This window comes from Eurytemora carolleeae, unplaced genomic scaffold, assembly GCF_000591075.1.
Source record: "Eurytemora carolleeae unplaced genomic scaffold, Eaff_2.0 scaffold26, whole genome shotgun sequence".
Lineage (NCBI taxonomy): Eukaryota > Metazoa > Arthropoda > Copepoda > Calanoida > Temoridae > Eurytemora > Eurytemora carolleeae.
Window position 1 is genome coordinate 34,579 of NW_019396043.1, and position 27,104 is coordinate 61,682.

The following is a 27,104-nucleotide window of genomic DNA, read 5'->3' on the forward strand; positions in this document are numbered from 1 at the left end:
GCTAAATTATCAAATATGGCCGTTAACAGATTGTATTTAGAGTAGAAAACGTAATTTAACTTATATGAGTTACAGGTCGTCTTTACAGTTTCAATCTGTACAATCTGTACAAGGGTACAATCTGTATATTCTGCCGGTTTGCCTTTTATAAAAACCCAATATTTTTATCAGTCTTTAAGTTACTTTTTGTAAGAATTATCTTAAAATTTATCATCAATGCATAAGTATTTGAATTATTATGGAAAAAATGTTCCTAATTTCGATACTTATTAGGTAAATCCGATGGGATACGGAAACTGACCAAGATGAATCCAACCTCAAGGGAATTGTACCTGATTATCGAGTAGTTTAAAACAAAATATCGAGTAGTTTCAACTCTCCGCGTGTTTTTGCATTTTTATTTGCTCCCCATAAAAACTCCATCTATCTCCAACCAACTCCACCCAACCTAACCCTGTTGAAGTATGGGATACAATTTTAGACTAGAAAACGCATAGGTCAGTTTTCTCTAGGTTGGATGAGCAGGTACCGACACCAACCTTGGTACCGCAAATAAACATTTCTTCTGTAAAATTACAGATAAGTTTGCTTAAATTCAGTCACCTGTTTTTGAATTATATCATTATATTTAAAACAAAACAAAGTTCAATTGATCTTTCTTTTAATTGAATTTTTTATTCAAACATTACAATAATTACACACAGTGTGTCCCGCGAAACATGACAGTTGGCGAATAGTTTTTAATGTCTTCTTCTACATACTGTATTAGATATTAAAGACTTTTTGCAGTTTATTTTGTTAACAAAATCTTTTACTCAAATATGTTTTACTTTGAAATCAATTTTACTATAAAATGACTGCCATTTTATATTTCTTATTAATGATTATGGAAGAAGACATTTAAAACTATTCACCAACTGTCATGTTTCGTGGGACACCCTGTAGAATAAGCAAAATAAATTGTTAAAAACTCAGTTCAATTTGTTTGAATGAAAAAATATCGACAATCTGATCCTAAAAATTTAAATAGATTAAAAAAATAACAATCAGTGTTTTTTGTTTTGTTCTTGTGCTGGTACAGAATCCGAAATGTTTGTTTAACACTGACTCAATAATAAACATCTAGCACCTACATCAGAAATCATAGATAATTTGCTGATACAAAAATTTTTGTCTGAGATCCATTGTATGATGAATCATTGAGAGAAAAACGGTAAATGTGAACACTATGGTTGGGTCGCCTTCATTCACTCTTTTAATCATGAAATTTTGCCAAAACTTTGTAATTTGTAATTGATTAAATTTTAGATATGTGCCCTCACAGTTTTAGAATAAATCAGTTCTAACAATTAAAAATTACAAAACAAAGTTTAAACCACGAACGTAGACAGTCAGAGGCGGCTTATGGGGGAGAAAGGGGATCGTCCCATAAAAATAGAAATCTTTATATAGTGGATATAGTCCCATTAATGTATAGTGGATATAGTCCCATTAATGTATAGTGGATATAGTCCCANAAAATTTCGGCGCGCTTCGCGTGCAATACTTATTATTCCCCCCCCCCTCTGGAAAATATCAAAAGCCGCCCCTGCAAAGACTATAATTATTTTAACATTTTTACACAACATTCAGCTATCTTATAAATTACTAATTAATGTTACTAATAATTTATACTTTAAAATTATTTATTTCAGAAACGAAATATGGCTGAAAGAGTCAACTTTAATGGACGAGACTACTTGACAAAATTGTGAGAAAAAATGTCAGAAAAAGTGACAACAGGGTTTTCCAACCCTGGGTTTGCAACCGAAAACAATGCTCGGAAAAGAGCGGACAAGGAGGAGGAGGTTCAGTCTAGTTCTCCAGGTACCTCTAGAGTAGGATTCGGAGATGGTTCTAGACTGGAACAGGATCAGTTAAGTTCTACAGGTTCCTCTAGAGTAGGATCTGGAGATGGTTCTAGACTGGAGCAGGATCAGTCTAGTTCTCCAGGTACCTCTAGAGCAGGATCCGGAGAAGGTTGTAGCCTTAAACTATCCAACCCGGACAACCAGGATGATAACCATGTACAGGATTGCTTTCGACTTTAATTATTCTTATTCTCTAATAAAAATCAATGATGTTTAAATTTTTGCTATTTGTGCTTTTTTAAAGCTGGATAAAACATTAAAAACATTTGAAAAATTGAGTGATTCCCCCCAAAAAAAGTATTTTTCTAAACATAAAATAAAATTTTTCACATTTTATTATTAATAGTTGGATAAAAGTTGAATAATTGCTGTAGAACATCCAACTAAGAAGTCAAGTTAGTCCTGAAAATTTATCAGAAGACAGTGAACTAGGTAAAACTTATTTAAAATTTATTCTAAAAAGCGCGTTGTGCAAATTGTAGGACGGTCGACATTATATTACATGATATTACATGATATTACATGATATTTCATGATATTCTATGATATTATATGATATTACTTGATATTACATGATATTAAATGATATTACATGATATTGCATGATATTACATGATATTACATGATATTACATGATATTACATTGAAGACAAAAAGTGCAGGGTTTTTAAAAAAGAATAAGACTTCAGAGATGACTGTCAGAAATTATTCAGTCATTTCCCTTACATTCATTCTGCCAAATTATTAGAGGAATAACTTTACAAAATCCAAAGAATATTTTTAATGTTTCAGAGAACTGTGGACCCCCCTGCTGTAGTTTGCCAGGTTTGAATGTGTTTAGAAATCCCAAATGGTTTCTGGTGCTTCTCAGTTTTGCAGCTTTCATTCAAGGTGTGTAGACTATGAGACTGTACACTGTACAGTACAGTGTTATATAAAGTGTGCATAGTTAAAAATACAACTCGAAATATTTTTTAAAATTTTCAACATTGTCTGTATGAAGTTTTGATAAAATTGAATTACTAAAACCATCAAGTGATAGGTTAGATTTTTTTTTTTTTTTGGGGGGGGGTGTGAGGGTATTAGTGGCGCAAATAAGGTGGGGGATAACCTGATTTTGCCGCCCCTCCCTTGACCTCTATCATGATCATGATGGTGGAGTGTGGACCAGCTTTTATTAAATTATTATTATTTATTAAAGAAAAAAATACTGAATTTCTTTCTAATTTCTCTTTTTTAATTTGAAGAAAGTCTGATTTTAACCAAATTTTGGCAGATTTTTAAATTAAGGAGCTTACATTCGCTTGAAATTCTTATTTTTAAAAATCCCTGTATCTTTGCAACGTAATGGTGTAAATATTTTATATTTCAAACTATTTGATCTAGTCTAAGTTATCAAATTGATCTGCCACATCAGGTTGTAAAGATTTAAGGACAGGAAAATTAGCGTTAGAGAAGAGTAATCAGTTCCTTAGAATGACTGTTAGTCGGATCTAAACCCTACTATTTATGTAACTATTAACTAGGGAACATATATAGTTTTTTAGCGTTGTGTAAATACCCCCTCCCCCATATACCGTTGTTGTTGCAACAGAATAAAGGGGGTCATACAGTACGTCTGGGGTAATAGACTGCCCTGGCTAAAAGCAGGTTTAAAGGAAGTGTTACCAAATAATGCTCTATATACATGACTAAATTACCATTCGGTTTTTAGACACTGCTTATATTTCTCAGATACATACTCAGGCATGATGTTATTATTATCATTATTATTATAAAGATTTATTCACACACAAAGATATAAATACATATATAAATGGTGTAGTTTAAATTTGTTTAAATAAATTTTTGAAAATACAGGTTTCCAAAAGAAAAGAGAAAAATATGCAAAATTATGCACAAATAGACAACATTGATCACTACTCATTATATAACATATTTATCATTTCAGTTATTACGTAATCATTGAATCCTTCAACATATAAATTATTCGTTCTTGTATTTAAAAGTTCTTGTAAAACCGGAACTTTCCATGCATGGTCCAATGGGACATCAAAATATTTCATTTGATTCTTAACTAACATTTTACAAAGATCCGAAGGATTTACACCTTATTTGTAACATTATTTTTTTCATGTTCATTCCTTTTAAGAAAGACCAGAATTAGATCATTTTTAAAGATTATAAACAGTTGTGCTCAGAAAAAAATGATAAATAAATATAATGAATTATTTTTTTGATCTTGACCTCTATGTATGTTGAGACATTTCCAAGGCTCATTTAGATACATCTAAAACTCTGTTTTGTAGAACATTTATGTAAACGTTCTAAAATATTGCAATGTAAGCCTGTATTAATAACTTAACTTAATATTGATAACTAGTTTTCATGCAATTAAAAAATCTGTTGCATCTCCGTGTTGCTATTCTAAGGGACGTATTTGAAAATAAATATGAAGTAACAAAATCTTCATAATTTTCTGATGATATTTTTTTAAACATCATCGAGCAGGGGGGTAAGAGACCATGTGGTTTTGACTCTTCCAGAAGCTTCATTTTTAGTACTTCTTTTTCAACTTTTAATTGTTGCGCAATCGGTCAGTCTTTGCGATGAAAATTAATAATAAAAATTTTGCGGATTTGCATTCTTGTTTACGTGAATTTTCTAAATTTGTGGAGACATCTTTTTTGTAATTCCGAGCATCAGTAAACCTTTCCTGTGGTCATGTTAGGTCCCACACAAAATTGGGACCAGATCGGTTCAGATGGTTGGACGCTTATTGGATAGAAACAAACAGACAGACAAGCAAAATATACAGATAGATTACAATTTGATTCTTTTCTATTGGGCTCAGTTTTTTGAGAATTTCTTATAATCCGCGAAATGTTATAATTATTTCCTTTTTTCAGGTTTTGTAATCAATGGTTTGGTAAATGTCGTCATTACAAGTATAGAGAGAAGATTCGGGTTACAGAGTACACAAACAGGGCTTATAGCGTCATCATACGATATAGGTATATATTTCAATATTTCCCCTAAATTCCGAGGTGCCTAACTGATCTTGCCTAACCGATCCAATGTTTTGTAGAATGACGAATTGTATTGTTTTTTTTTAATCCAACAAAATCAAAGAACTATCCAGTATGCAACAAAATTTTCCAAGGTTCTACAAATTTCATTAATTTCTTATTTCTCTTTTTCTTTCTCACCTTATTAATCAAATCCACTTTATTCGTTATGTTACGTAAGAACAATTAATTACACGTACACTAATATGTAATTGCTGTATCAGACATAAAAGTATATTTTGGAGTTCTTCAAGTTTGAAACTAATTTTCCCTTTTATTCTTCTGATAACAAAAGTTTTGATAAAAATTAGTACTACAGTACATACCATGATAGAGAGAATACTTGATTAGATAAGTCGTCGTTGCATATATCAATACAATGAAGACGACTTTTGATTTAAAGTTTGATTTATATCAAGCTGTTAAACAGCATAGATACATAGAAGTCAGGAAAAGTTGTCAATTAAAAAATGCTTCTCTTTGATTACTTGTAAACTTGTTATTCTAAAAAAGCTGTTATTAATCAAAACTTTAATAAAACAGTCGTCTTCATTGTATTTATATAATCGCCTACCACAGTATTTGTTTTAATTTGAAAAATTGCATATTTTTGCAGGATCTTTGCTGGTTATGGTTCCTGTTTCTTATCTCGGGGGTAAATCAGGGTCTAGCAAACCAAGGTGAGTAAATAACTATAAATTTTGGAGTTAGGACAAAAACTGTTCAATTATCTATTAAAGTAAATGTACTTTTTTATATTTATTCATAAGAAATATGAGTAGAAACAGTATTTTTCAGTGAGACCTGTTCAACTGTGGAATATGAAGACGACATTTATACTCATGTTATGCCTTTAGATAGTCCAAAGAACCATTGAACTTAATAAGTTGGGGGACAAGCACCTGATAAAACTATTTCCTTTATATAACATACATCACATGCTCATAAGAATACTTAAATATCGTCTTCCACTCCGAGTTTGTTTGGGGTTCACTGTAGCATTCTGTTAATCACTGATTTAAAATAAGTTACTGTTATAATTATTTAATTTATATCGGCCAATTGTAATTAACTTTCATTTTCTAAATGGCTCCTTCCTTAAATTGTAAAATATATAGCAAAACTGAAAACTGTTGTTGTTAAAATTGCAAAACTATCTAGATGGATAGCAACAGGTCTGCTAGTCATGGGAATTGGTAGTCTCATCTGGAGTATACCTCACTTTACTACTCCCCCTTACTCCAGGTACACATATATATATATAATATATATATACCTCACTTTACTACTCCTCCTTACTCCAGGTACACATATATATATATACCTCACTTTACTACTCCCCCTTACTCCAGGTACACATATATATATATAATATATATATACCTCACTTTACTACTCCCCCCCTACTCCAGGTACATATATATAATATATATATATATGTACCTGACTTTACTACTCCCCCTTACTCCAGATACATATATATATTTATTTATTTTATTTAAAGAAGATCGCTGGGGTTGTTCCTGGCCCCAGGTAATCCAACCCATTAGCACGCCTGGGGTAGCCTGGTTACTCCGCTTAAGGCATGTACTTTTTTTAACCCTGAATGTAAGCGTACCCGGGTGCCGTATTATTAGAACCCGTAGTATTCTGTAACCCCGGGCCAACATCCTTATATATATATCTCATCACTTTACAACTCCTCCTTACTCCAGGTACAAATGTAACTCAAGTAAAGCTGAGAAAATTAATCCAATTTACATCTGTAAAACGTATTGCGAAGATCGCTCGTAATTTCTAAATATAATCTAAGGTTGGGAGGGGAGGAACAGGTACAGCTGTGCCCAGCAGGAGATGAGGAGGAGGACACATGCCAGCAGGACGGTAAATTATATTTTAGTATTTTTGATTTTGTCTTTTTTAAAAGAAATTCAATTTTTTCTATTTTTGAAATACAAATTTGAGTATACAGACACTTTGTAAGTCTGTAGCATTACTTTTCATCAGTAATTTACTTCTGTAATCTGTAATTGTGGTTGCTTTCTTTCTCAACTTTTCTTTACAAAGGTCTTTGCCACAAACTCTGATTTTCTAATCCCCATATCTTTGGATTCCAATGTCGTAGACCTTAGATATTTCAAACTATAAATTCTGTTCCATAAAATAACACAAATTTGAAATATCAAAGGTTTCCACCATCAGATTGCAACGATATAGGAATTTTAAATAGGAGTTTGTGGCAAAGACTCAGTTCCTTTACAAGATTCACTTGCTTTCTATTCTCCCATGATTGTTTTTCAGATCAAGGTTTACGGAGTTTAAATGCTCGGATAAGAAAAGCGATGGCAATTCATTCGAAATGTATAAGAAGTCTTTTCGAAAATTTAAATCACATTTAAATTTGTTAAATGAAGAATTTAATTTATCCGAAGTCAATAATAACAAATTTTTTTCATTTTCTTAAATAAAACTGATAATCTTTTTTTTTAAATATTTCAGATCTAAGAAAAAGATAAAATATAATTTTCTTGTTCAGGTTTGAATGGGTTGAATTTATATAGACTTGTTTTTATTCTGGGTCAACTTCTTCACGGAGCAGGTTATAGCTAGCAGCAATCTAATTTGGGAAATGGCCGCAATTCTCCCCCCCCCCCTCTCCAGAAAAAAGATAATTTTATGACTCTCTTTATTCTTTAAAGTCTTAAACAAAACAAAAAATACATTTCGCAATCGCATTATTATGCATTACAAAACTTTAAATTCCGCCTAATAATTTTATTCATTGATAACCACAAAATTCTGGAAATAGGAAGACGACTTTTAGAATCAAGTTATAACTTTAGAAAGTCCAAAGAACATGAGACACAGCAATTGTTCAGTGGAAACAGACCCATTTAACCATTTAGTGATTTAATAAGTGTCTAGTAAAACTATTAATGCTTTAACAATATTTGCTAATGTTGTCTTCTTATTCCATTGTGTTCTGGTTATCACTGTAAGTTTTTTCTTAAATATGTACACTAGATCCCACTTCTTTGAGATTTTTTAAAGAATAATATATTTATTAAGGTGCCTCTGCCCTTGTAACACTGGGAACAACCTTCCTGGATGAGAACGTCTCAGTAAAATCCTCTCCGCTGTACATCGCCATCTTCCAGACCTGGTTCGTAATAGGACCCGCCCTCGGATATGTCGTCGGAGGGTTCCTGCTTAATCTCCACACAGATCTGATCTCCGACTCCGGGCTGACTCCGGAGTCTAGTTTGTGGGTCGGAGCTTGGTGGCCCGGGTTCCTAGTTTCATTTATCCTGGCTTTCATCTGTTCTAGTTTACTATTCTGTTATCCACCAAGGTATTTATGGGATTTATTTTACCTGGTCACTATCGGTACTATCTTTGTCTGGATCCAGGTTTATTATGATAAGTTTTGATGATTAACTGTAAGTAGAAAAGCTGGAATGTTATATCTAGATTGTTGTTTATTTAAATTGTACGTTACAATGTAGCATTTTTTAAATTGTACGTTACAATGTAGCATTTTTATATGTACGTTACTTTGTAGCATTTTTTTATATGTACGTTACAATGTGGCATTTTACTCATTACAAAAGCCAAATCCATATAAAAACAGTTGCCTGCAGTTTTAGAAAATTTGTAAAAATCTAATAGAATTAAAGTGAAATTTCAAAAAGCATTGAAAGTCATTTTTTTTAAATTCCTTCTCCTAAGATGTTAGAACTCGTTTTTTATCAGTGTGAGTGTGAAAGGAAATGGACCGAAGAAGTCCAACGATGTTTTAAGTCGTCTTTCTTTGACCCAGCTGCCTGGATATCTCGGTCACCTGTTCACCAACCCAACCTACCTCTGCGTCACTATAGGGCAGGCCATGGACGGGTTGACCATCGCTGGTCTATCCGCATTCCTCCCCAAGTATCTAGAGCATCAGTTTAGTTTATCAAACGGATTCTCTGCTCAGCTTGGTAAGTCATTTTTTACTTGCTAATTTTCCTGATATTTTTAGCAGATTTTTTTAACTTATGAGAAGAAAGAGAAAGATTACTTGTTTAATATTAATGAGATTGATATTAGAAAAGAAAATTTTCTCGGAAAAAAATAATCTGGAAATCAAATATGCAAACATTGGACTTAATGTAGATTTTATATTTAAATGTTCATGCCAAATAAATAAAAATTAAATTTCTGTTTAGATTAAAATCCTTCATGTTTTCAAACAAAACCCCTTTTCCCTGAATAGTTATTGAAATTCACAAAAAGGAACCGACCAATTTTGCTTTTCTCACTGGGATGCAAAATCAAATCTAGAGAAGTTATGAGATCTTAAAGTCGTAGCAGTTGATTGGAGTGATTGTAATTTTATTTTGTAGTTGGATTGATTGCTGTGCCGGCGGGGGGTGGTGGGACTTTCTTTGGTGGTTGGTTGATCAAGAGATTAAAGTTAAATAGATCCAGGATTCTCTTCATGTGCTGCCTCTCCCAGGTGCTCTGCTTAATCCCTATCCTTCCCGGCTTCCTGCTCAACTGCGACAACTTGCCCTTCAACGGAGTTAATCAAGAAAAGTTGTTGAGTCTAACATCAAGGCAGGAAGACGACATTCACAAATTTTGGATTTGATACGTTTCCCATTTTTATTTGGGAACAATAGGATTGAATGAATTATGGGTCAGATTTGTTGAACTATTTCTTACAATGAACAATTCCGACATTGGATTGTATAAAGTCTAACGTTAATTGTAGCGAATTCTGCAATGAAGTTTTTATAAGATATGGTTAAATGTCGTCTTCCGTGTCAGGTCCTTTAACTCTAGTCGCACTGCCAGCCCTGATATCCTAGTATCCGAGTGTAATCTAGACTGCTCCTGTGATATTTCACACTTTGATCCTGTTTGCGGATCAGGGAGGCAACATAGTTCGAAATTTATAAATATTTAAGTGGTTAAGACATGTTCAGATTTAAATGAAGTGACCGGCAATGAACCATGAGTATGAAATTTTTTTAGGATTCATTTGAGACATATAAAACGTTTCCTCAATGTATAATTACTGAGTTTGAGTGAAAAGTTGACGTTCAAAGTCATGAATTTGGGTGAGTACGTCTTCAGAATCGGTTTTTTAAATTTTAAAAATTATTAAATAACGACTACGAAAAATAAAGTAAAAATTATTTCTCAAAATGAATTCGTCAATAAATCAATGTTAGAATCAGATTTCGTTTTCATCGTTATATTTATTGAATTTCTCATTTTCTATGAATATGTTCGCAGATTTCTAAAAATTCTTCAAATGTCGTCTTTTCAATAAAAATTCCAGAAAATCTGCAGAAAATCTTTTTAAATAATGAGAGATTATAGAAACTAATAATTGAATAAGATTATTTATTTTCGATGATAAGAGTTAATTTTTATTTGTTCAACCTGTTCCTAAACAACTAATTAGTTTAGTGTAGAATTTTGTTTACATTTTTTCGTCGTCTTTATTTAATAATTAAAAAAGGATTCTGAAAACGTACCCACCCAATTTTATGATTTTGAACGTCGACTTTGCGCTCAAATTAAGTAAATATACGTCGTAGAAACGTTTTATATGGCCCAAATGAATCCTAAAAAATTTGTCCACAATACTACATATTCAGTTCAACCATTATACATTGCCGGTCCTCCCTTTAATAGTGTTCACATTGGATACATAAAAATCTAGTATTCAAGATTACATATACAGTTAAACCCAGAATTTCGGAAAAATCGAAAGAATTTTTGAAATGTCGTCTTGACAATTTTTTAACGAGGTTTACCTCCGAGTAAGATATAAGAAGCCATATCTCGGTATATTGTAAGAATAAAGATTTGATCATTTGATGATTTTTGAATAACCTACACCGTTTTTTTTTTATAAAATTTGATTTTCTGAAATTAATACTTCTATGTTGAACTTTGATAGATGATGTTATGTACTTATCTCCCTGTTTGGCGGGCTGTACAACATTCTCTTCTAAGGCAGGAGGATTGAAAATTTTAACCCCCCTCTCCCTCTTTTTCAGAGTGGCTTTCTAAATTCAGAATTGTCAATTTTCATTCGCAAATCTACTGTCACTTTTGTAAAGAAACTGCAGTTAAAAGTTCTCAATTTTCCTATAGAAAAGCAAGGATATCTTTACGTTTTTGCTCAGGCTCTGACTCTAAATTTAAATCGACAGTCCATTTCAAACATTCATTGATTAATTTTGGAAGAAGAGAAAATCTATGAAGTTTTTGTCAAAAAGATAATTATAGCATTTTTTTTCAATTTTGTGGATTTAGGATAACTATACGGACTGTGCTTGCGTGCAGAACTCTGGCCACGTGTCCAGAATCAAATGTGAGAACAAGTGCTCCTACCTAGTCTCTATAATTGTCATCTTGGAAAGTTTTAATTATCAATTTTTGTTCATAAACATTTTAGAAAAAGTCTGAAAATAAGAATTGTTTTTAAAGTATTTTTTTATTAAAACTTGGTATTCTAGTTTATTATGATTTTTATCACGTTCTTCGCCAGCATGCCTGGAGTCGTGGCAACCTTAAGGTTAGTTTCTACACAGTTTAATATATATTTTTTTAATTCGGTCGAACCTTCATAATTGTCAATCTATTTGGAAAAGGGATTAAATCTTTGCCACAAACTCAAATTTTTAAATATCTTTGCAACCTGGTGATTAAAACCTTTGACATTTGACACTGCGAATTTTGTTAGATAAGAAAGTTTAAATTTGAAAACGATTTACACCAACAGGTTGCAAAGATAGAATTATTAGAAATTTCGAGATTGTCGCAAGAACTAAATTTCTTTGTTATATTCCTCATATATCTATATTTTCTTATTTCTTCAGGTTTTCAGCAACTACTCTTTCCTTTAGTAATAGACTTTAACGGGCCCTTCTCCAGACTTGGTCCAACAATTTAATTGTACAGGGTTACCCGAGAAGGCTGAGACTTTAAAAACTTTTGAACGATCTAATTGAGGTATTAAGCACGAATTCTGCATTAAATATAATAATCTATTAATGGTGAATTAAATGATTTAATAAAAAGATTAGCCGCTGCAAGAAACCATGAATTCAAGTAATAGACTTAATATATTCTCTATAACAGTCGTCTCTAATCTTTTGTGGGTAACCCTGGACTATCATTTTCTGTATTATCATTTTCACCTTCCTCCGTTAAAACATTTTAACTCGAACATACTTTTAAATTAGGTAAAACCGTTCCATGGAAACGTGTCATTATACTTGGAGCTAACCTTCTCGATTCATCATTGTACTTGAAGACAAATCTTTGCCGTAAAACTTGCCGGAGCTAGACTCACCAATTTAACCTTGTACCTGGAGTTAAACCAATCCTTGTTTAGAGCTGTATACCCTGATGAGAGATCTCTAGCTCTAGGAGTTCAATCTATTATAATCCTACTGTTTAGAGCTGTATACCCTGATGAGAGATCTCTAGCTCTAGGAGTTCAATCTATTATAATCCTACTGTTTAGAGCTGTATACCCTGATGAGAGATCTCTAGCTCTAGGAGTTCAATCTATTATAATCCTACTGTTTAGAGCTGTATACCCTGATGAGAGATCTCTAGCTCTAGGAGTTCAATCTATTATAATCCGATTGATCGGAACTATTCCTGGACCTGTTCTATTTGGATATGTCGTGGATAATGCTTGCATGCTTTGGGAGTCGGGATGTGGTGAGTTTATTTTTCAATTAACTGTTCATAACATGAAAAAAAAATCATCATTCCTTTTAACAAGCTGGTTTTTTGGTAAAAAGCAATTTTTGTTGGATCGCGCAAATTTAAAATCCTTTTTATGCCGTAAATGAAACATTGTTGATTTACGTTTGTTGATTGGTACTATTTATATATGTTAAAGTCATATTCATTTTTTTATAAAAAGAATAATGTTCCAAATCAATGTTTTTTTATGAATATTCTTAAAAGTAGAATAAGAATAATACCAGCTCTCAAGGTTTAAATCATGATCCAAACCGAATCTTATTTTTAAATAAAGGAACATTCCTTTCATGCATTTTACCTTATTATTTATCTTAAAATAGGAATAGTTTAAAAAGCGAAGATGGCAATGCCTTACGGTATCCTTGAAACCTTTATCTGAACTCTGTGGATGATGTTATCGTTTTTCTAGGTTTAAGTATTCAATTCGGATAATTCCTACATTTTTTTCCTGCAGTAGAAATGCGCAAGTCACTTTTACATTTATTATTTATCGTTACCGGTACCGTTGTGAATCGGGCATTGGCATATGTCACACTTACAGTCTCTTTAAGATACGTTTCTTCTTAAGGATACTGCAGACGTGATATCATATTCCCCTCTAATTCATAACGACACCCTATCAACCTTTATTCGAGCTGACAGGAGGAAGATATTTTCGTTTTTCATCAGGAAAAGTGTTGATTTCTGAACATTTCCTTCTTTTTCTCCTGCTGCACAAAAACGCAAGTCACTTTAATAGAGAACCGCAGTCAAATATAATGAATTTTAAGATAAAAAAGGGAATAGCTCCATCATTTTTTCAAACAAATTTACACGCCATTCTATAAATGAAGGATTACTTAAAAAGACAACTTCCCCGTAATGAGAAAACTGAATTTGTCAATTTTTGATAATATGTTATTTCAGATGATTCTAAATCTTGTGTTATCTACGACAACAACCAGTTGTCCCTCTCCATGCTAGGGATCGTCCTCGTCGCCAAGATCATCTCCATCATCTTCTACGGTCTCGGGATCCTCGCAAGCACCAGGTCCTCGGTTCTTGACCTCATGGAGGCTGAAATTGTGAAGGTCAACGTGAAACAGACTCAGAGCTGTGATACTGTTACATCAGGGGTTAGTAATGAGGAGTAAGGCTCTAATAAAGAATAAAAACAATTTGGGTGAACTCCGAAGATCAAACAATATTTACAGTTTAGTTAAACTTCAAACTTAAAAGCCGTTCAAGCATTCAAATTGAAATCCAAAGCTACAGAAGTAATTATAGCAGTCTGTTTTAACTCTCGCCCTAAAAGACTAAAACAACAAAGTTAGTTTCCAAACCTAGAAGAGTAAGTAGCAAACATATTAAACTCCAAACTTAGAGTAGCAATGAGTGCTGGAGCAATAGCAATCATATCAAACTCCAAACCTAAAGGAGTAATAGGAATCATATCAAACTCCAAACCTAAAGGAGTAATAGCAATCATATCAAATTCCAAACCAAAAGGAGTAATAGCAATCAGATCAAACTCTAAACCTAGAGGAGAAATAGCAATCAGATCAAACTCCAAACCTAAAGGAGTAATAGCAATCAGATCAAACTCTAAACCTAGAGGAGAAATAGCAATCAGATCAAACTCTAAGCCTAGAGGATTTAAAACAATTACAATGATTACGATGAATTAGATTTGAAACCAATCGGCTCGGTCGTTTCAGTGTAAATTAGAAAGAAACAGAGAGATGCCAAAATAGATATTACCCCCGTTGATGAAAAACCTATAACGTAATATAATTTAAACATGAAACAACCATGAAATAAAACAAATGAATCCAAAAATTAAAAATATTTTTTATCGTTTCTTAACTTTTGATTAAGTATAACTGACCCACATATCTTTAATTTTGTTGACGAGAAGGTTTGGCCTGTAAACCTTTTTTTTCTAGAAGAATATGAGAATTGATGCAATAAGTTAAATAAGATGTACAAATTATTTTTTCCTTCATCCTGCTTAACAGTCATTTTATATATTTTTGTTTCTATACAATTGTAAAGTACTGTTTTAGTACACGTAAACAGTTGTGAAGTACTGTTAAAGTACCCTTAAACAGTTGTGAAGTACTGTTTTAGCACATTTATACAGTTGTTAAGTACTGTTTTAGTACATTTATACAGTTGTGAAGTACTGGTTTAGTACACTTATACTGGTGTGAAGTACTGTTTTAGTACACTTATACAGTTGTGAAGTACTGGTTTAGTACACTTTTACAGTTGTGAAGTACTGTTTTAGTACACTTATGCTGTTACAAAGTACTGTTTTAGTACACTTGTATTATACTGTTTTACAGTGGTAAATTACTATTTTTAAACGACATTTTAATGATTTTAATAGAACCCAATTTTTTTACGTTTGACATATAATCTCATTAATCTATGCTTTTTCATGCAATGCTCATTTTTTTACCGACACAAACGATATAATTTTGTTTACAATTCATTCTTTTACAACTTATGTGATATGGAATTATTATTTGTAATGGCCTATAGTAACACTAACGGATGTCGTCTCTTAATCCTATATATATTAAGAATTATATTTTACTCTATCTGCTGCTTGAATTATAAAGACGACATACTATTCTAATAGTACTGTACAGTGTACAGTGTATGTATGTATGTACAGGGTTACCCACAATGGAGAAGACTTAAAAAACTACAGTCCGAAATTTATACGTTTTATTTCTTTACACACGGGCAGCCGTAGTACATTTGAATTTCCGAGCCGGGTCAACCTTTTCATTCCAAGTTTGTACTGTATATATCTCTATGGACAGGACTAGCCGGTGCAACAAGGTAGACGCGGTCAGACTTTATGCTTCATATAGGTTGAATTTACTTTTACTAAAGGGGCAGATTTGCGTGTACATTTACCATTACCTACAACTGTATATTCATTATTTTTCTGCTAACTTAATATCATTCAATAAGCCATAAATTAACTATAATTTAAGGCAGAAGAATATATTAGAGCTATAGGTCGTCTTTATAGTCACTTCATTTGTGGGTTACACTGTATTAAACCCCTGTGCAATTAGTTGTTTAAGATTTGACAAACTATTTAACAGTATTTGTTACATAAATGATATTGAAAATATATGTATTGTATAAGAAAATGATAATTATAATAAATATTTAAAACTAAACATTCTATCAGAAATACTGGTTCAACCTTGTGTTTATTCAAAAGAATTGAGTTTTTGCCAAAAACTCTGATTTTGTAATTCCTATATCTTTGTAACCCATTGCCGTTGACCTTTGATAGTAAAAATTTGTTAATTCAGTAAGATTAAATGATTTAAGTTTGAAAGTTGCGAAGATATTAAGTTTTATGTTTTTACTATTTTTATTTCGATTTTACATTTAGTGACAGGAGAATTAAAAAGTTATTGGCAATATATGATAATGAGAAATAAAATTTTAAAAACTTGCAAAATTGTTTATTTTTTAGTTGGCACATATGGAAAAGACCAATATTCCTTCTCATAAGCTAATTTTAATATTACTTTTTTGTTTTTTATTGTTTTGTAAATGGTTTTGCAATTATTAAACCTTTTTCCACACTTTGTACAATACTATAAAATTTTGCAAAATGAAGATTCAACTTTATAAATAACATGTTTTTATTTCAATTTTTTATGATATTTTCATAAATCAGTTTTTTGTAAAGTAAGAAAATTATTAATTTCACTCTTTCTGCCAAATTTAATGTTTAGTGAAAGATGAAGATCTAACTTTGAAAAGAAACAGGGTTTTTTCCAAGTCCATTGAAAACTTATTATCAGATAATAAAATTAAAAAAACTAAATAACTGTTCTTTTTAAGAGATATCGGCAAAACTCGATTGAAAACTTATCAATTTATAAACTATATACAAATGTGGCGAAAGATAATCGATGACTATATGTTGTAATATCTGAATGGTTTGTTTAAAATTAAATCGATTTTTTTACGGTCTAAGTCGTATGTTGCAATTTTCTCAATTTGTATGAACGCTAAGTTATTTGGTATGAGACGTCTTTAACAATTTTCTCCTTATAGACGCAGCAGATAGAAGTAAGATTAGTAGCGATCAAAAGCGCTTTTTTATCGCATTAAGCCTGTACCCCCTTTCATTTTTCGCAAACACTCCCTTTAAGGTGGAGATTAAATTTCAATGATTTTTTTTTTGAAAAGCCAAAAATATTAATATCAAGATTGGTTGAAAATAAGTATTAAAATAAAAGTATTTCTTATCAAATTACAGAGCGAAGCTTTCAGTGTTGATTATAAATATTAATCTCTGTTTTTCTTCTTTTATATATTTAAACAATTTTAAACCCCTCTAGGACTGAACTTATACTTAAAAGATTTGACTTTAAAAGCAAATTAATAAACAACTAGATTCAGTATTTCTAATTCTTAAGAAATTCTTAATCTGATTCTGTTCCAGTTTTATCTGATGAAATGCTTAGACCGGTTTACCTCCACTAGGTACATCATTGCCAGCATGATGGGTTTCTACATGATAATCCAACTAGCACTGTTACCTTCTCAAATTTATTCAGGTGCCAGTAGATTGTGTCACATTTGTATACACAAACCCGTCTTAAAAGCTTATATACCTAAAAGAAAAACAATTCAAGAAAAATCGGCAGTGCTGCAGCCCAAACAAAAACAAACCTAAAATTTTGGCGAAAAGTAATGACTCTTAGGTCTTAGTGAAATTATACATTAATCATATTAGGTTACATCTCAAAGGCAGATTCTCAAACTCAGTCTCTGGTTTATACTTCAAAGACAGTTTCGGAAATATGAACAGTTAACATTACAGAGACATGCCCAAGTGAACACTGTAAAGAAAGATTTAAAGAATATCCCCAAAAGTTGATGCAGTAGAAGTAATCTCTTCCCTTGATCAAGTTTCCACTTTCAAAGTAGTTTTCATGATATGACTAAAGTCTGCAGTAAAAGGCCTTCTCAAGTAAGCAGTTCAATGGCAGGCTTTGAGAAACCTGAAGGAATCACAAACTACTCCGAGAAACCTGAAGGAATCACAAACTACTATGAGAAACCTGAAAGAATCACAAACTACTTTGAGAAACCTGAAAGAATCACAAACTACTTTGAGAAGCCTGAAGGAATCACAAACTACTCCAAGAAACCTGAAGGAATCCCAAACTACTCTGAGAAACCTGAAAGAACCACAAACTACTCCAAGAAACCTGAAGGAATCACAAACTACTCCGAGAAACCTGAGGGAATCACAAACTACTCCGAGAAACCTGAAGGAATCACAAACTACTCCAAGAAACCTGAAGGAATCACAAACTACTCCGAGAAACCTGAGGGAATCACAAACTACTCCGAGAAACCTGAAGGAATCACAAACTACTCCAAGAAACCTGAAGGAATCACAAACTACTCCGAGAAACCTGAAGGAATCACAAACTACTCTGAGAAACCTGAAGGAATCACAAGCTACTCAGAGAAACCTGAAGGAATCACAAAATACTTTGAGAAACCTGAAGGAATCACAAACTACTCCAAGAAACCTGAAGGAATCACAAACTACTCTGAGAAACCTGAAGGAATCACAAACCACTCCAAGAAAGCTGAAGGAATCACAAACTACTTTGAGAAACCTGAAAGAATCACAAACTACTATGAGAAACCTGAAAGAATCACAAACTACTATGAGAAACCTGAAAGAATCACAAACTACTCCAAGAAACCTGAAGGAATCACAAACTACTATGAGAAACCTGAAGGAATCACAAACTACTCTGAGAAACCTGAAGGAATCACAAACTACTCTGAGAAACCTGAAGGAATCACAAACTACTATGAGAAACCTGAAGGAATCACAAACTACTCAACACATTTTCAAAGAAATTATTAACAATAAACTAATGGTCGATATTTTCATTCTAAATTTGATAACCATATAGAAATTATCTATTGATCTAAATTTTGTTAGAATTTAATCCTTATAATTCATAAACTGGCTTTTATATAATTTTAGTAAAAGTTCCAGGAACAGTTACCAACACTTTTGAAATAAGGGGAAATCAAAAAAGGAAAAATATTAAATCAAAGAAAGTAACAATGAAATTAATGCTAACCACATCTTAAAAAATGACCAGTACAAATTTGTATCTGTATATTTTGAAATCTATGCAAATAAAAATATAACAAAAAACTCAGAGTCAGATATAGTTAAATCTATTTTAGTAGTTAAATTCTAAATTTCAGTAATTGCTGGACAGATTTTACGTTTAAAATAGTTTCCTTGCAATTACTTCAAATTGAACACTATATATTAGCCCTTAAATCTAAATATTCTCATATCAATTAACTTGTGAATCAACAACTAAATACAATTATTACATAAACAAAATAAATAGGATTCAACAACAATAAATATTTTCAGGTACAATAATCTTATTCTTCTTTCCATCCTTTTTCCTGGCAACAGTTTTGCAAGATTTATCCAATAGCTAAAAGTAAATCATCGATTAATTGATTAAATATGGTTATTCAAGACTTCTTTCAAGTGTATAAACTTAGTGATGTATCCTACCTGTTATGAATGCTCTGAATCCGGATTTCTGGGTTGCAGAATCAGAACTGAACTGGAGAACAAGAGTATCTGCTTTCGAGATTAAATTGAAACCAGATGGAACCTATGGATTTATTATTATGATTAAAACTTTAGTAAATAAAATATCATTAGACATGCACAGTAAAAGATTTTGGAGATAAAAATGAGGAGGGTTAAGAATAATGTTAATTTAAAGTAAATTACTCACTTTAGCTCCACAAAGTGTTGCAGATCTGTACTTTTGAACAGGTCTTATCTTGAGATAATCATTTGCACAGGATGAGTTCCATTGAATATTGAAGGAATCAAAGACGACATTGATTTTACCGGAAGTGGCCCTTATTGTCCAGGTACAATCTTGATCAGCAGGGTACTTGTTAGGATAGTCTGGAGAGGTGACAAAAGTACTAAACGGGTAGGCAGAGTCATTTGGGTCTATGAAAATTTCTTGGGGACAGTTGCATCCATCACATGCTGTAGTTGTTGTTGATGTTGTTGTAGTAGTTGTTGTTGTTGTGGTTGTTGTTGTTGTGATTGTGGTTGTTGATGTGGTAGTTGTGGTTGTTGTTGTGGTAGAGCTGGAGCTGGAGCTGGAGCTGGAGCTGGAGCTGGAACTTGATCTAGAGCTGGAACTTGATCTAGAGCTGGAACTAGAGCTAGAACTGGAACTGGAACTGCTGTAGCTAGAGCTTGAACGGGAGCTAGGATTGGAACTGGAGCTAGAGCTACAACTGGAACTAGAACTAGAGCTAGATCTGGAGCTAGAGCTGGAACAGGAGCTAGAGCTAGAACTGGAACTAGAGCTGGAACTGGAGCTAGAACTAGAACAGGATCCAAAACTCTGACTGGAACTGGAACTAGAGCTTGTTTCACATAAACAATCAAGCTCACTACTTGAAGAGCTGGAGGAACTGCTACTTGAAGAGCTAGATGAGCCACTACTTAAAGAGCTGGAAGAGCTGCTGATCGAAGAGCTGGAGGAGCTGGAGGAGCTACTGCTTGAAGAGCTTGATGAGCTACTACTTGAAGAGCTGGAAGAACAACTGCTTAAAGTGCTGCTACATGAAGAGCTTGAGGAGCTACTACTTGAAGAGCTGGATAAGCTGCTACTTAAAGAGCTGGATGAGCTGCTACTTAAAGAGCTGGAGGAGCTACTACTTGAAGAGCTGGAGGAACTGCTATTTGAAGAGCTGGAAGAGCTGCTACTTGAAGAGCTGGAGGAGCTGCTACTTGAAGAGCCGGAGGAGCTGCTACTTGAAGAGCTTGATGTTTCACAGAGGCAATCCAATTCACTTGAAGATGAAGATGAACTGTATGAAAAACTTGAAATTGAGCTTGAGCTTGAACTTAAATAGGAGCATGAACATGAGGAAAGGCTTGAACTTGAGGAAGAACTTGAACTTAATGATGAGCTAGAACTTGAACTTGAGGAGAAGCTAGAACATGAGGAAGAACTTGACGAGGAACTTGAACTTGAGCTTGAGCTTGATGAAGAGCTGAAAGAAGAAGAAGAAGAACTTGATGAACTGCTTGAGCTTGAGCTAGAGGAAGAAAAGCACTTTGCAGCGTCTGTGTAAGGTCCAAGACAATTGAGCTCAGCGTCAGTCACAGTGTCAGTAGGAGTGTAGGTCAGGGTTGTCTGACAGTTATAAAGATCATCTCCAGTGGTATGAACGAAACTTTGGCTATGTGTGAAGCTGTCAAAACTCTGAAAACATAATTAAAATTTATGGTTAAGGTTAAGATTTTTTTTTATAGAAAATTCAAGACAATATCTATTGATTGACTAAGTCCACAGATCAGGTAAAAAAGATACAACAGACAGGATTTAATTAGCATACAGCTGCATTTAACTGCACATCTTGAGCGAATCAATCAATCAATCAATGTGTATATTTGGGTTTACTGTAAATGTTGTGCACAACTACTCTCCACAGTGGTTCTAGTTAGGGAGTGTGTCTATAATTAATTATGGAAATGTACTTTATTTAAGCCCATTCTGCATTTTTACATGAACATTGCAGCATTGAGCACTTTCACATGACATGTATCGACACCTGATACGAGTCAACAGTGCATCTATGTCTACGTAATCTGTGGCTAAATATAAAAAAGATCAAATCAATTCTATTCAAGTGTATTTATGTTTAATTATTATGAAGAATTTATTATTATTTTCAATCAAAATTTTTGCATCAAATATAAAATTAAAATGTAATCTTGGCATTTTTTTAACCAATAAACATGAAGTCCGGGTGCATGATGATGTTAAAAAAAAAACAGTTAAAATTTTTTTTTTTTTGTTAATTTGCTGTGTTTAATGCAAGTAACTCTCTCTTTGAAATCGAAAATTCTAAGGCATGAAACAGTAGAAAATACTCAGTAAAAATGTGGACAAATTTCTCAAAAATGTATTCCCAAATACATATCATGTGGAGTTTATACTCTTTTATTCCTGAATAAAGGTCTTACAGGCACTTACCATTTCAATCCTGGGTTAGACCAGTTAATTTATTCTAGTTTTACATTTATTGATTATATCCTCATTTGTGTAATTATTTATTTATAAAACTAGCGGACACTATCCTTAATTCAAGCTTTTTATACGAAAATATTTTGCTGTGACTTTTTGGTGGTTGGTCTTATTACCGTTACAGCTGACGAAGTGTACTCTGTACATGAAAGGTCAGCGTCCTGTACAGTATCAGGAACACTGTACGTCAAGTTAGCCGAGCAGACATACAGGAGGTCACCTTCAACTAAACAAGGGTGAAAAAAGTGGTCCCAAATCATGTTATGATAGACAAAATAAATATAGAGTAAAATAGTTTTATTTAGATTCAATGTTGACTTTTCAGGTTTTAATGTTTTGTATTAAATAGATTGATGACAATTATTTTGTATTGTTATAAATAATCATCTGCTAGTAAAATATTTTACTGCAAAGTTATACACAGATAATTCTGCAATCTGCAAGGAAACAAGAATATATCAAAAAATAGTTTAGTTTAGTTTAGTCACTAAACCTTGTTTTCTCTATCTTTAATAACACTTTACATCGTATAAACCTACCTATCGTATAAACTATAAACCTACCTATCGTATAAACCTACCTATCGTATAAACCTACCTATCTATAAACCTACCTATATACAAACCTACCTATCTATAAAACCTACCTATCGTATAAACCTACCTGTCTATAAACCTACCTATCTATAAACCTACCTATCGGCCAGGAATCCAAGGTAATTAAAGAATCTGTGGAACGTAAATAAAGGGATTGAACATCAACCTGATTAAGAATAGAAATTGAATTAGCGATTTAGAAAATTAACTAAACTAAATCAAAACAAATTACCTAAAACCAAGATGAAACTAACCTAAACCAAGATGAAACTCACCTAAACCAAGATGAAACTAACCTAAACCAAGATGAAACTAACCTAAACCAAAATGAAACTCACCTAAACCAAAATGAAACTATTATAAACCAAGACGAAACTCACCTAAACCAAGATGAAACTAACCTAAACCAAGTAGAAGCTAACCTAAACCAAGATGAAACTAACCCAAACCAAGATGAAACTAACCTAAACAAAGATGAAACTAACCTAAACCAGGATGAAACTAATCTAAACCAAGATGAAACTAACCTAAACCAAGATGAAACCAACCTAAACCAAGATGAAACTAACCTAAACCAAGATGAAACTAACCTAAACCAGGATGAAACTAATCTAAACCAAGATGAAACTAACCTAAACCAAGATAAAACTAACCTAAACCAAGATGAAACTAACCTGAACCAAGATGAAACTAATCTAAACCAAGATGAAACTAACCTAAACCAAGATGAAACTAACCTAAACCAAGATGAAACTAACCTAAACCAAGATGAAACTAACCTGAACCAAGATGAAACTAATCTAAACCAAGATGAAACAAACCTAAACCAAGATGAAACTAACCTAAACCAAGATGAAACTAACCTAAACCAAGATAAAACTAACCTAAACCAAGATGAAACTAACTTAAACCAAGATAAAACTCACCTAAACCAACATAAAACTAACCTAAACCAAGATGAAACTAACCTGAACCAAGATGAATCTAATCAAGATGAAACTAACCAAAACCAAGATGAAACTAACCTGAACCAAGATGAATCTAATCAAGATGAAACTAACCTAAACCAAGATGGAACTAACCAAGATGAAACTAATCTGAACCAAGATGAAACTCAACTAAACCAATATGAAACTAACCTGAACCAAGATAAAACTAACCAAGATGAAACTAACCTGAACTAAGATGAAACTAACCTGAACCAAGATGAAACTAACCTAAACCAAAATGAAACTAACCTGAACCAAGATGAAACTAACCTAAACCAAGATGAAACTAACCAAGATGAAACTCACCTAAACCTAGATGAAACTTACCTAAACCAAGTTGAAACTAACCAAGATGAAACTAACCTGAACTAAGAAGAAACTTAATAGTAATAAAGGGATCCAATTTCTCCCATCCCGAAACTGTGATTGTTAAAAATTATTTCCAAATTTTTAGAACAAGTACATATTTGGGACAGTGTATGTATGTAGTTCGTTTAAACAATAACCTCACTTAAAATATGATTTTCATCAGATTTCATCTGTTTAAAGGGACTGGTAAGCGTTAATTTCAATGAACCCTTTTATGCAAAGATTTGCAACGGTACCTTTGAAACCTTAATCTGATCAAAATGTGGAAGATACCGTCGTTGTTCAAAACTCGAAAAGTGTTTAATCTGTGAGTTTCTCCATTGCTTCTTATAAACAAAAAATGCGCAAGTCACTTTCGCAGAAAACCCGCAAATGAAAATCAATAATTTAAGGAAACAAAAATATCAATATCTAATTCAGACAAAGCTGTTGTAAATCGGGCATTACCATCTTTGAATGGAGGGTCTGAATTACGCTTAACAATCCCATTAAAGGGAGTGTTCGAGAAAAATGAAAGGGGTACAGGCATACTGCAAAGAATAAGCGCTTTTGATCGCTACTAATCTTACTTCTATCTGTTTCGTCTATAAGGAGAAAATTGTTAAAAACGACATGTACCGAATAACGTAATCCAGCCCAAATTGAGAAAATTGCAATCCACAACTGGGATCGTAAAAAATCAATTTATTATCAAACAAATCATTTAGATATTAAAACCTTTAGTCATAAATTATTTTTCGATGCATTTGCAAATAGTTGATATTTCAAAATATTTTGTTTTTGTTTTATGTACAATGAACTTAAAACGCCGATTAGTTTGCCCACCAGGTGTCTCTGCTCTCGATACTCTTAATGATTCCTCGTGGCAGAGACACCTAGTGGGAAAAAATCGCTGTTTTAAGTGCATTGTATATAAAAAAGCAAAAAATATTATGAAAATAGAACTATATATACAATATGGCGAAAAATAAACGATGACTATAGGAATTGTAATATATAAATGATTTGTACTGTAGGTTGTAATATCTAAATGATTTGTTTGAAATTAAATTGATATTTTCAATCCGAGTTGTGGATTGCAACTTTCTCAATTTTTGAGTGGATGCTACGTTATTCAGCATAAGTTGTTCTTAACAATTTTCTCCTCTTAGACGCAACAGATAGTAAGATTAGTAGCGATCACAAGCGCTTATTTTTCGCATGTATGCCTGTACTACCTCTCATTTTTTCGTGAACACTCTCTTTAAACAATTTTCGCCGTACAATGAAACTAAAGAATATTTAAAGATTCATTTTTTCTAATGTGGAATTTTTTCTTTTTTTGTTTTTTTACAACAAGATCTTAATATTTTAAAGTTTTAATTTATATAATGGTTTATTGAGATAAGAAATAAATGTCGGTTTCCCATGAATAGTTTAAATTACAATCTATGGAAAACAACTTCATAGTTTGAGAAAAATGGCATATTTTCGCCCCATGTATGATTAATTCGAATAATTCAATTTCTAGAAAAAATCTGACATTTGTTTAAAAGCATAATATAAAACACTGGCTGAAGGTCCCGGCGTTGCCCTTGAAAACAAAAAATTTTAAAAATAAAAGAATTTTAAAAAAATAAAAAAATATTGAAAAAAAATTCGATTTTTTTTTGGCCTATAACACTCCCCGGCCACCCACGAGTGTACACAAAAAATTCCATCCTAATCGGTCCAGCCGTTTGGCCGGCTATACGCAACATATATATATACGAATGTGTTGTTTTATTATATAGATTTATGAAGAGTGATAAAAAATACTTATTTAAAAAATCAAATATTAAATATTTAAAGAAATAATAATTTTCCTGAACCATGGTGAAGGTTTCTGGCGAACAGCAACATATTTGCTTCCCCTTATTAACTTTATATAAACTAGGGGTTACGAGGTGCTGGTATAAAGGGGGAAAATATTGGTTAATTTGCAAACAAAAATATTTTTAAAAAAATTTCTTTCGATTTTAATCAAAATTTTATTTTTTTTTAAAAATATTAAGATTTTTAACCCCTCCACCCCCCCCCAAAAAAAAAAATGCTTATCCCTGAAGGGAAGTTGAATCCTTGACCATAGAAGGTTAAAGTAAAAAATTCGAATTAAACGGCTGTCTTCAATTTTTAAGCTATAAATGTACTTTTTCTTTATTTCACAAGTGTTATCTACCTATATTCAGTTTTTTTTATAAAATTCAAAACAATTTCTTCAACTAATTACTTGTCTTAAATTTTAGCTGTACAATTCTTATATCTTTGCAATCTGATGTCGTAGACCTTTGATTTTTTCAAAGTATGGAGAGAGAGCAGAGGAAGAGAAGGATTAGTATTTGTGTGTGTGTGTGTTAGTGTATTTGAATTAGATGAGATTAGGATTTGTACCGGGCCGGAGAGCTTCCATTCCTCAATCCTCAGGGGATCGGGGGGACGTACTAAAACCCCCTAATTTCAAAATATTTCTATGAACCATTACAAACTGTAAAACAATAGGTTTTCTTTTGAGAATTAGAAATTCCTTCAATGCACGATAGGATGAATTCTGTAAGCAGTGGATGAAGGGGAGATTTAGTTAATCCGGACTGAGCTAGGATAGTCGGGATATAGGCTCTCAATCCTCCCCCTCTATACTGCTCTACACTAGGTTTCAGTCCTCCGCTCTCAACCTTCTTACAAGCATCAATATAATCCTTATCAGAGTTTTCTAAACTATGGAGTTATCTAATCTAGAGTTATTTCAATCATGGTAATCAAAACTAGAGTTATCTAAACCATAGTAATCAAAACCAGAGTTATCTAACCCATAGTAATCAAAACCAGAGGTATCTAAACCATAGTAATCAAAACCAGCGGTATCTAAACCATTATAATCAAAACCAGAGGTATCTAAACCATAGTAATCAAAACCAGAGGTATCTAAACCATAGTAATCAAAACTAGAGGTATCTAAACCATAGTAATCAAAACCAGAGTTATCTAAACCATGTAATCAAAACCAGATATATCTAAACCATAGTAATCAAACCCAGAGTTATCTAAACCATAGTAATCAAAACCAGAGGTATCTAAACCATAGTAATCAAAACCAGAGGTATTTAAACCATAGTAATCAAAACCAGAGTTATCTAAACCATAGTAATCAAAACCAGATATATCTAAACCATAGTAATCAAAACCAGATATATCTAAACCATAGTAATCAAAACCAGATATA

General features: G+C 32.5%; 2 protein-coding genes across 3 annotated transcripts in view; one reads left to right on the forward strand and one right to left on the reverse strand.

The window, feature by feature from the left end:
* The first annotated feature begins 1,676 nt into the window (after positions 1 to 1,676).
* The window catches only part of LOC111701248 (solute carrier organic anion transporter family member 4A1), a 34,129-nt gene continuing 8,701 nt past the window's right edge, over positions 1,677 to 27,104 (forward strand). Inside the window, exons 1-16 of one of the 2 annotated variants that reach the window (XM_023472446.1) lie at positions 1,677 to 2,072; positions 2,285 to 2,342; positions 2,703 to 2,801; positions 4,820 to 4,924; positions 5,595 to 5,658; positions 6,140 to 6,223; positions 6,792 to 6,862; positions 7,515 to 7,577; positions 8,048 to 8,330; positions 8,732 to 8,958; positions 9,364 to 9,577; positions 9,791 to 9,894; positions 10,935 to 10,990; positions 11,294 to 11,395; positions 11,497 to 11,555; positions 12,378 to 12,712. In XM_023472446.1, coding sequence (XP_023328214.1) covers positions 1,761 to 2,072; positions 2,285 to 2,342; positions 2,703 to 2,801; positions 4,820 to 4,924; positions 5,595 to 5,658; positions 6,140 to 6,223; positions 6,792 to 6,862; positions 7,515 to 7,577; positions 8,048 to 8,330; positions 8,732 to 8,958; positions 9,364 to 9,577; positions 9,791 to 9,894; positions 10,935 to 10,990; positions 11,294 to 11,395; positions 11,497 to 11,555; positions 12,378 to 12,712 — 2,236 coding nt within the window. In that variant the 5' untranslated portion in view covers positions 1,677 to 1,760. The remainder of the gene's footprint in view (positions 2,073 to 2,284; positions 2,343 to 2,702; positions 2,802 to 4,819; positions 4,925 to 5,594; positions 5,659 to 6,139; positions 6,224 to 6,791; positions 6,863 to 7,514; positions 7,578 to 8,047; positions 8,331 to 8,731; positions 8,959 to 9,363; positions 9,578 to 9,790; positions 9,895 to 10,934; positions 10,991 to 11,293; positions 11,396 to 11,496; positions 11,556 to 12,377; positions 12,713 to 27,104) is intronic. The other variant, XM_023472454.1, reaches the window with a different exon arrangement.
* On the reverse strand, positions 18,985 to 25,758 carry LOC111701266 (uncharacterized protein DDB_G0271670). The gene is made up of 7 exons (XM_023472464.1): positions 25,711 to 25,758; positions 23,861 to 23,917; positions 22,608 to 22,674; positions 22,029 to 22,138; positions 19,588 to 21,087; positions 19,359 to 19,461; positions 18,985 to 19,275 (listed from the first exon to the last, which is right to left on the reverse strand). The coding sequence occupies exons 1-7, from the start codon at positions 25,717 to 25,719 to the stop codon at positions 19,265 to 19,267; spliced, it is 1,857 nt and encodes a 618-aa protein (XP_023328232.1). The 5' UTR covers positions 25,720 to 25,758; the 3' UTR covers positions 18,985 to 19,264.

What these genes read in the sequence shown, in the direction of transcription:
- LOC111701266 (XM_023472464.1), bottom strand. An exon ending in ACACTTCGTCAGCTGTAACG is followed by an intron (nt 21,088 to 22,028) that starts GTAATAAGACCA and finishes TTATGTTTTCAG; the next exon opens with AGTTTTGACAGCTTCACACA. An exon ending in CAACACTTTGTGGAGCTAAA is followed by an intron (nt 19,462 to 19,587) that starts GTGAGTAATTTA and finishes ATAAATCCATAG; the next exon opens with GTTCCATCTGGTTTCAATTT.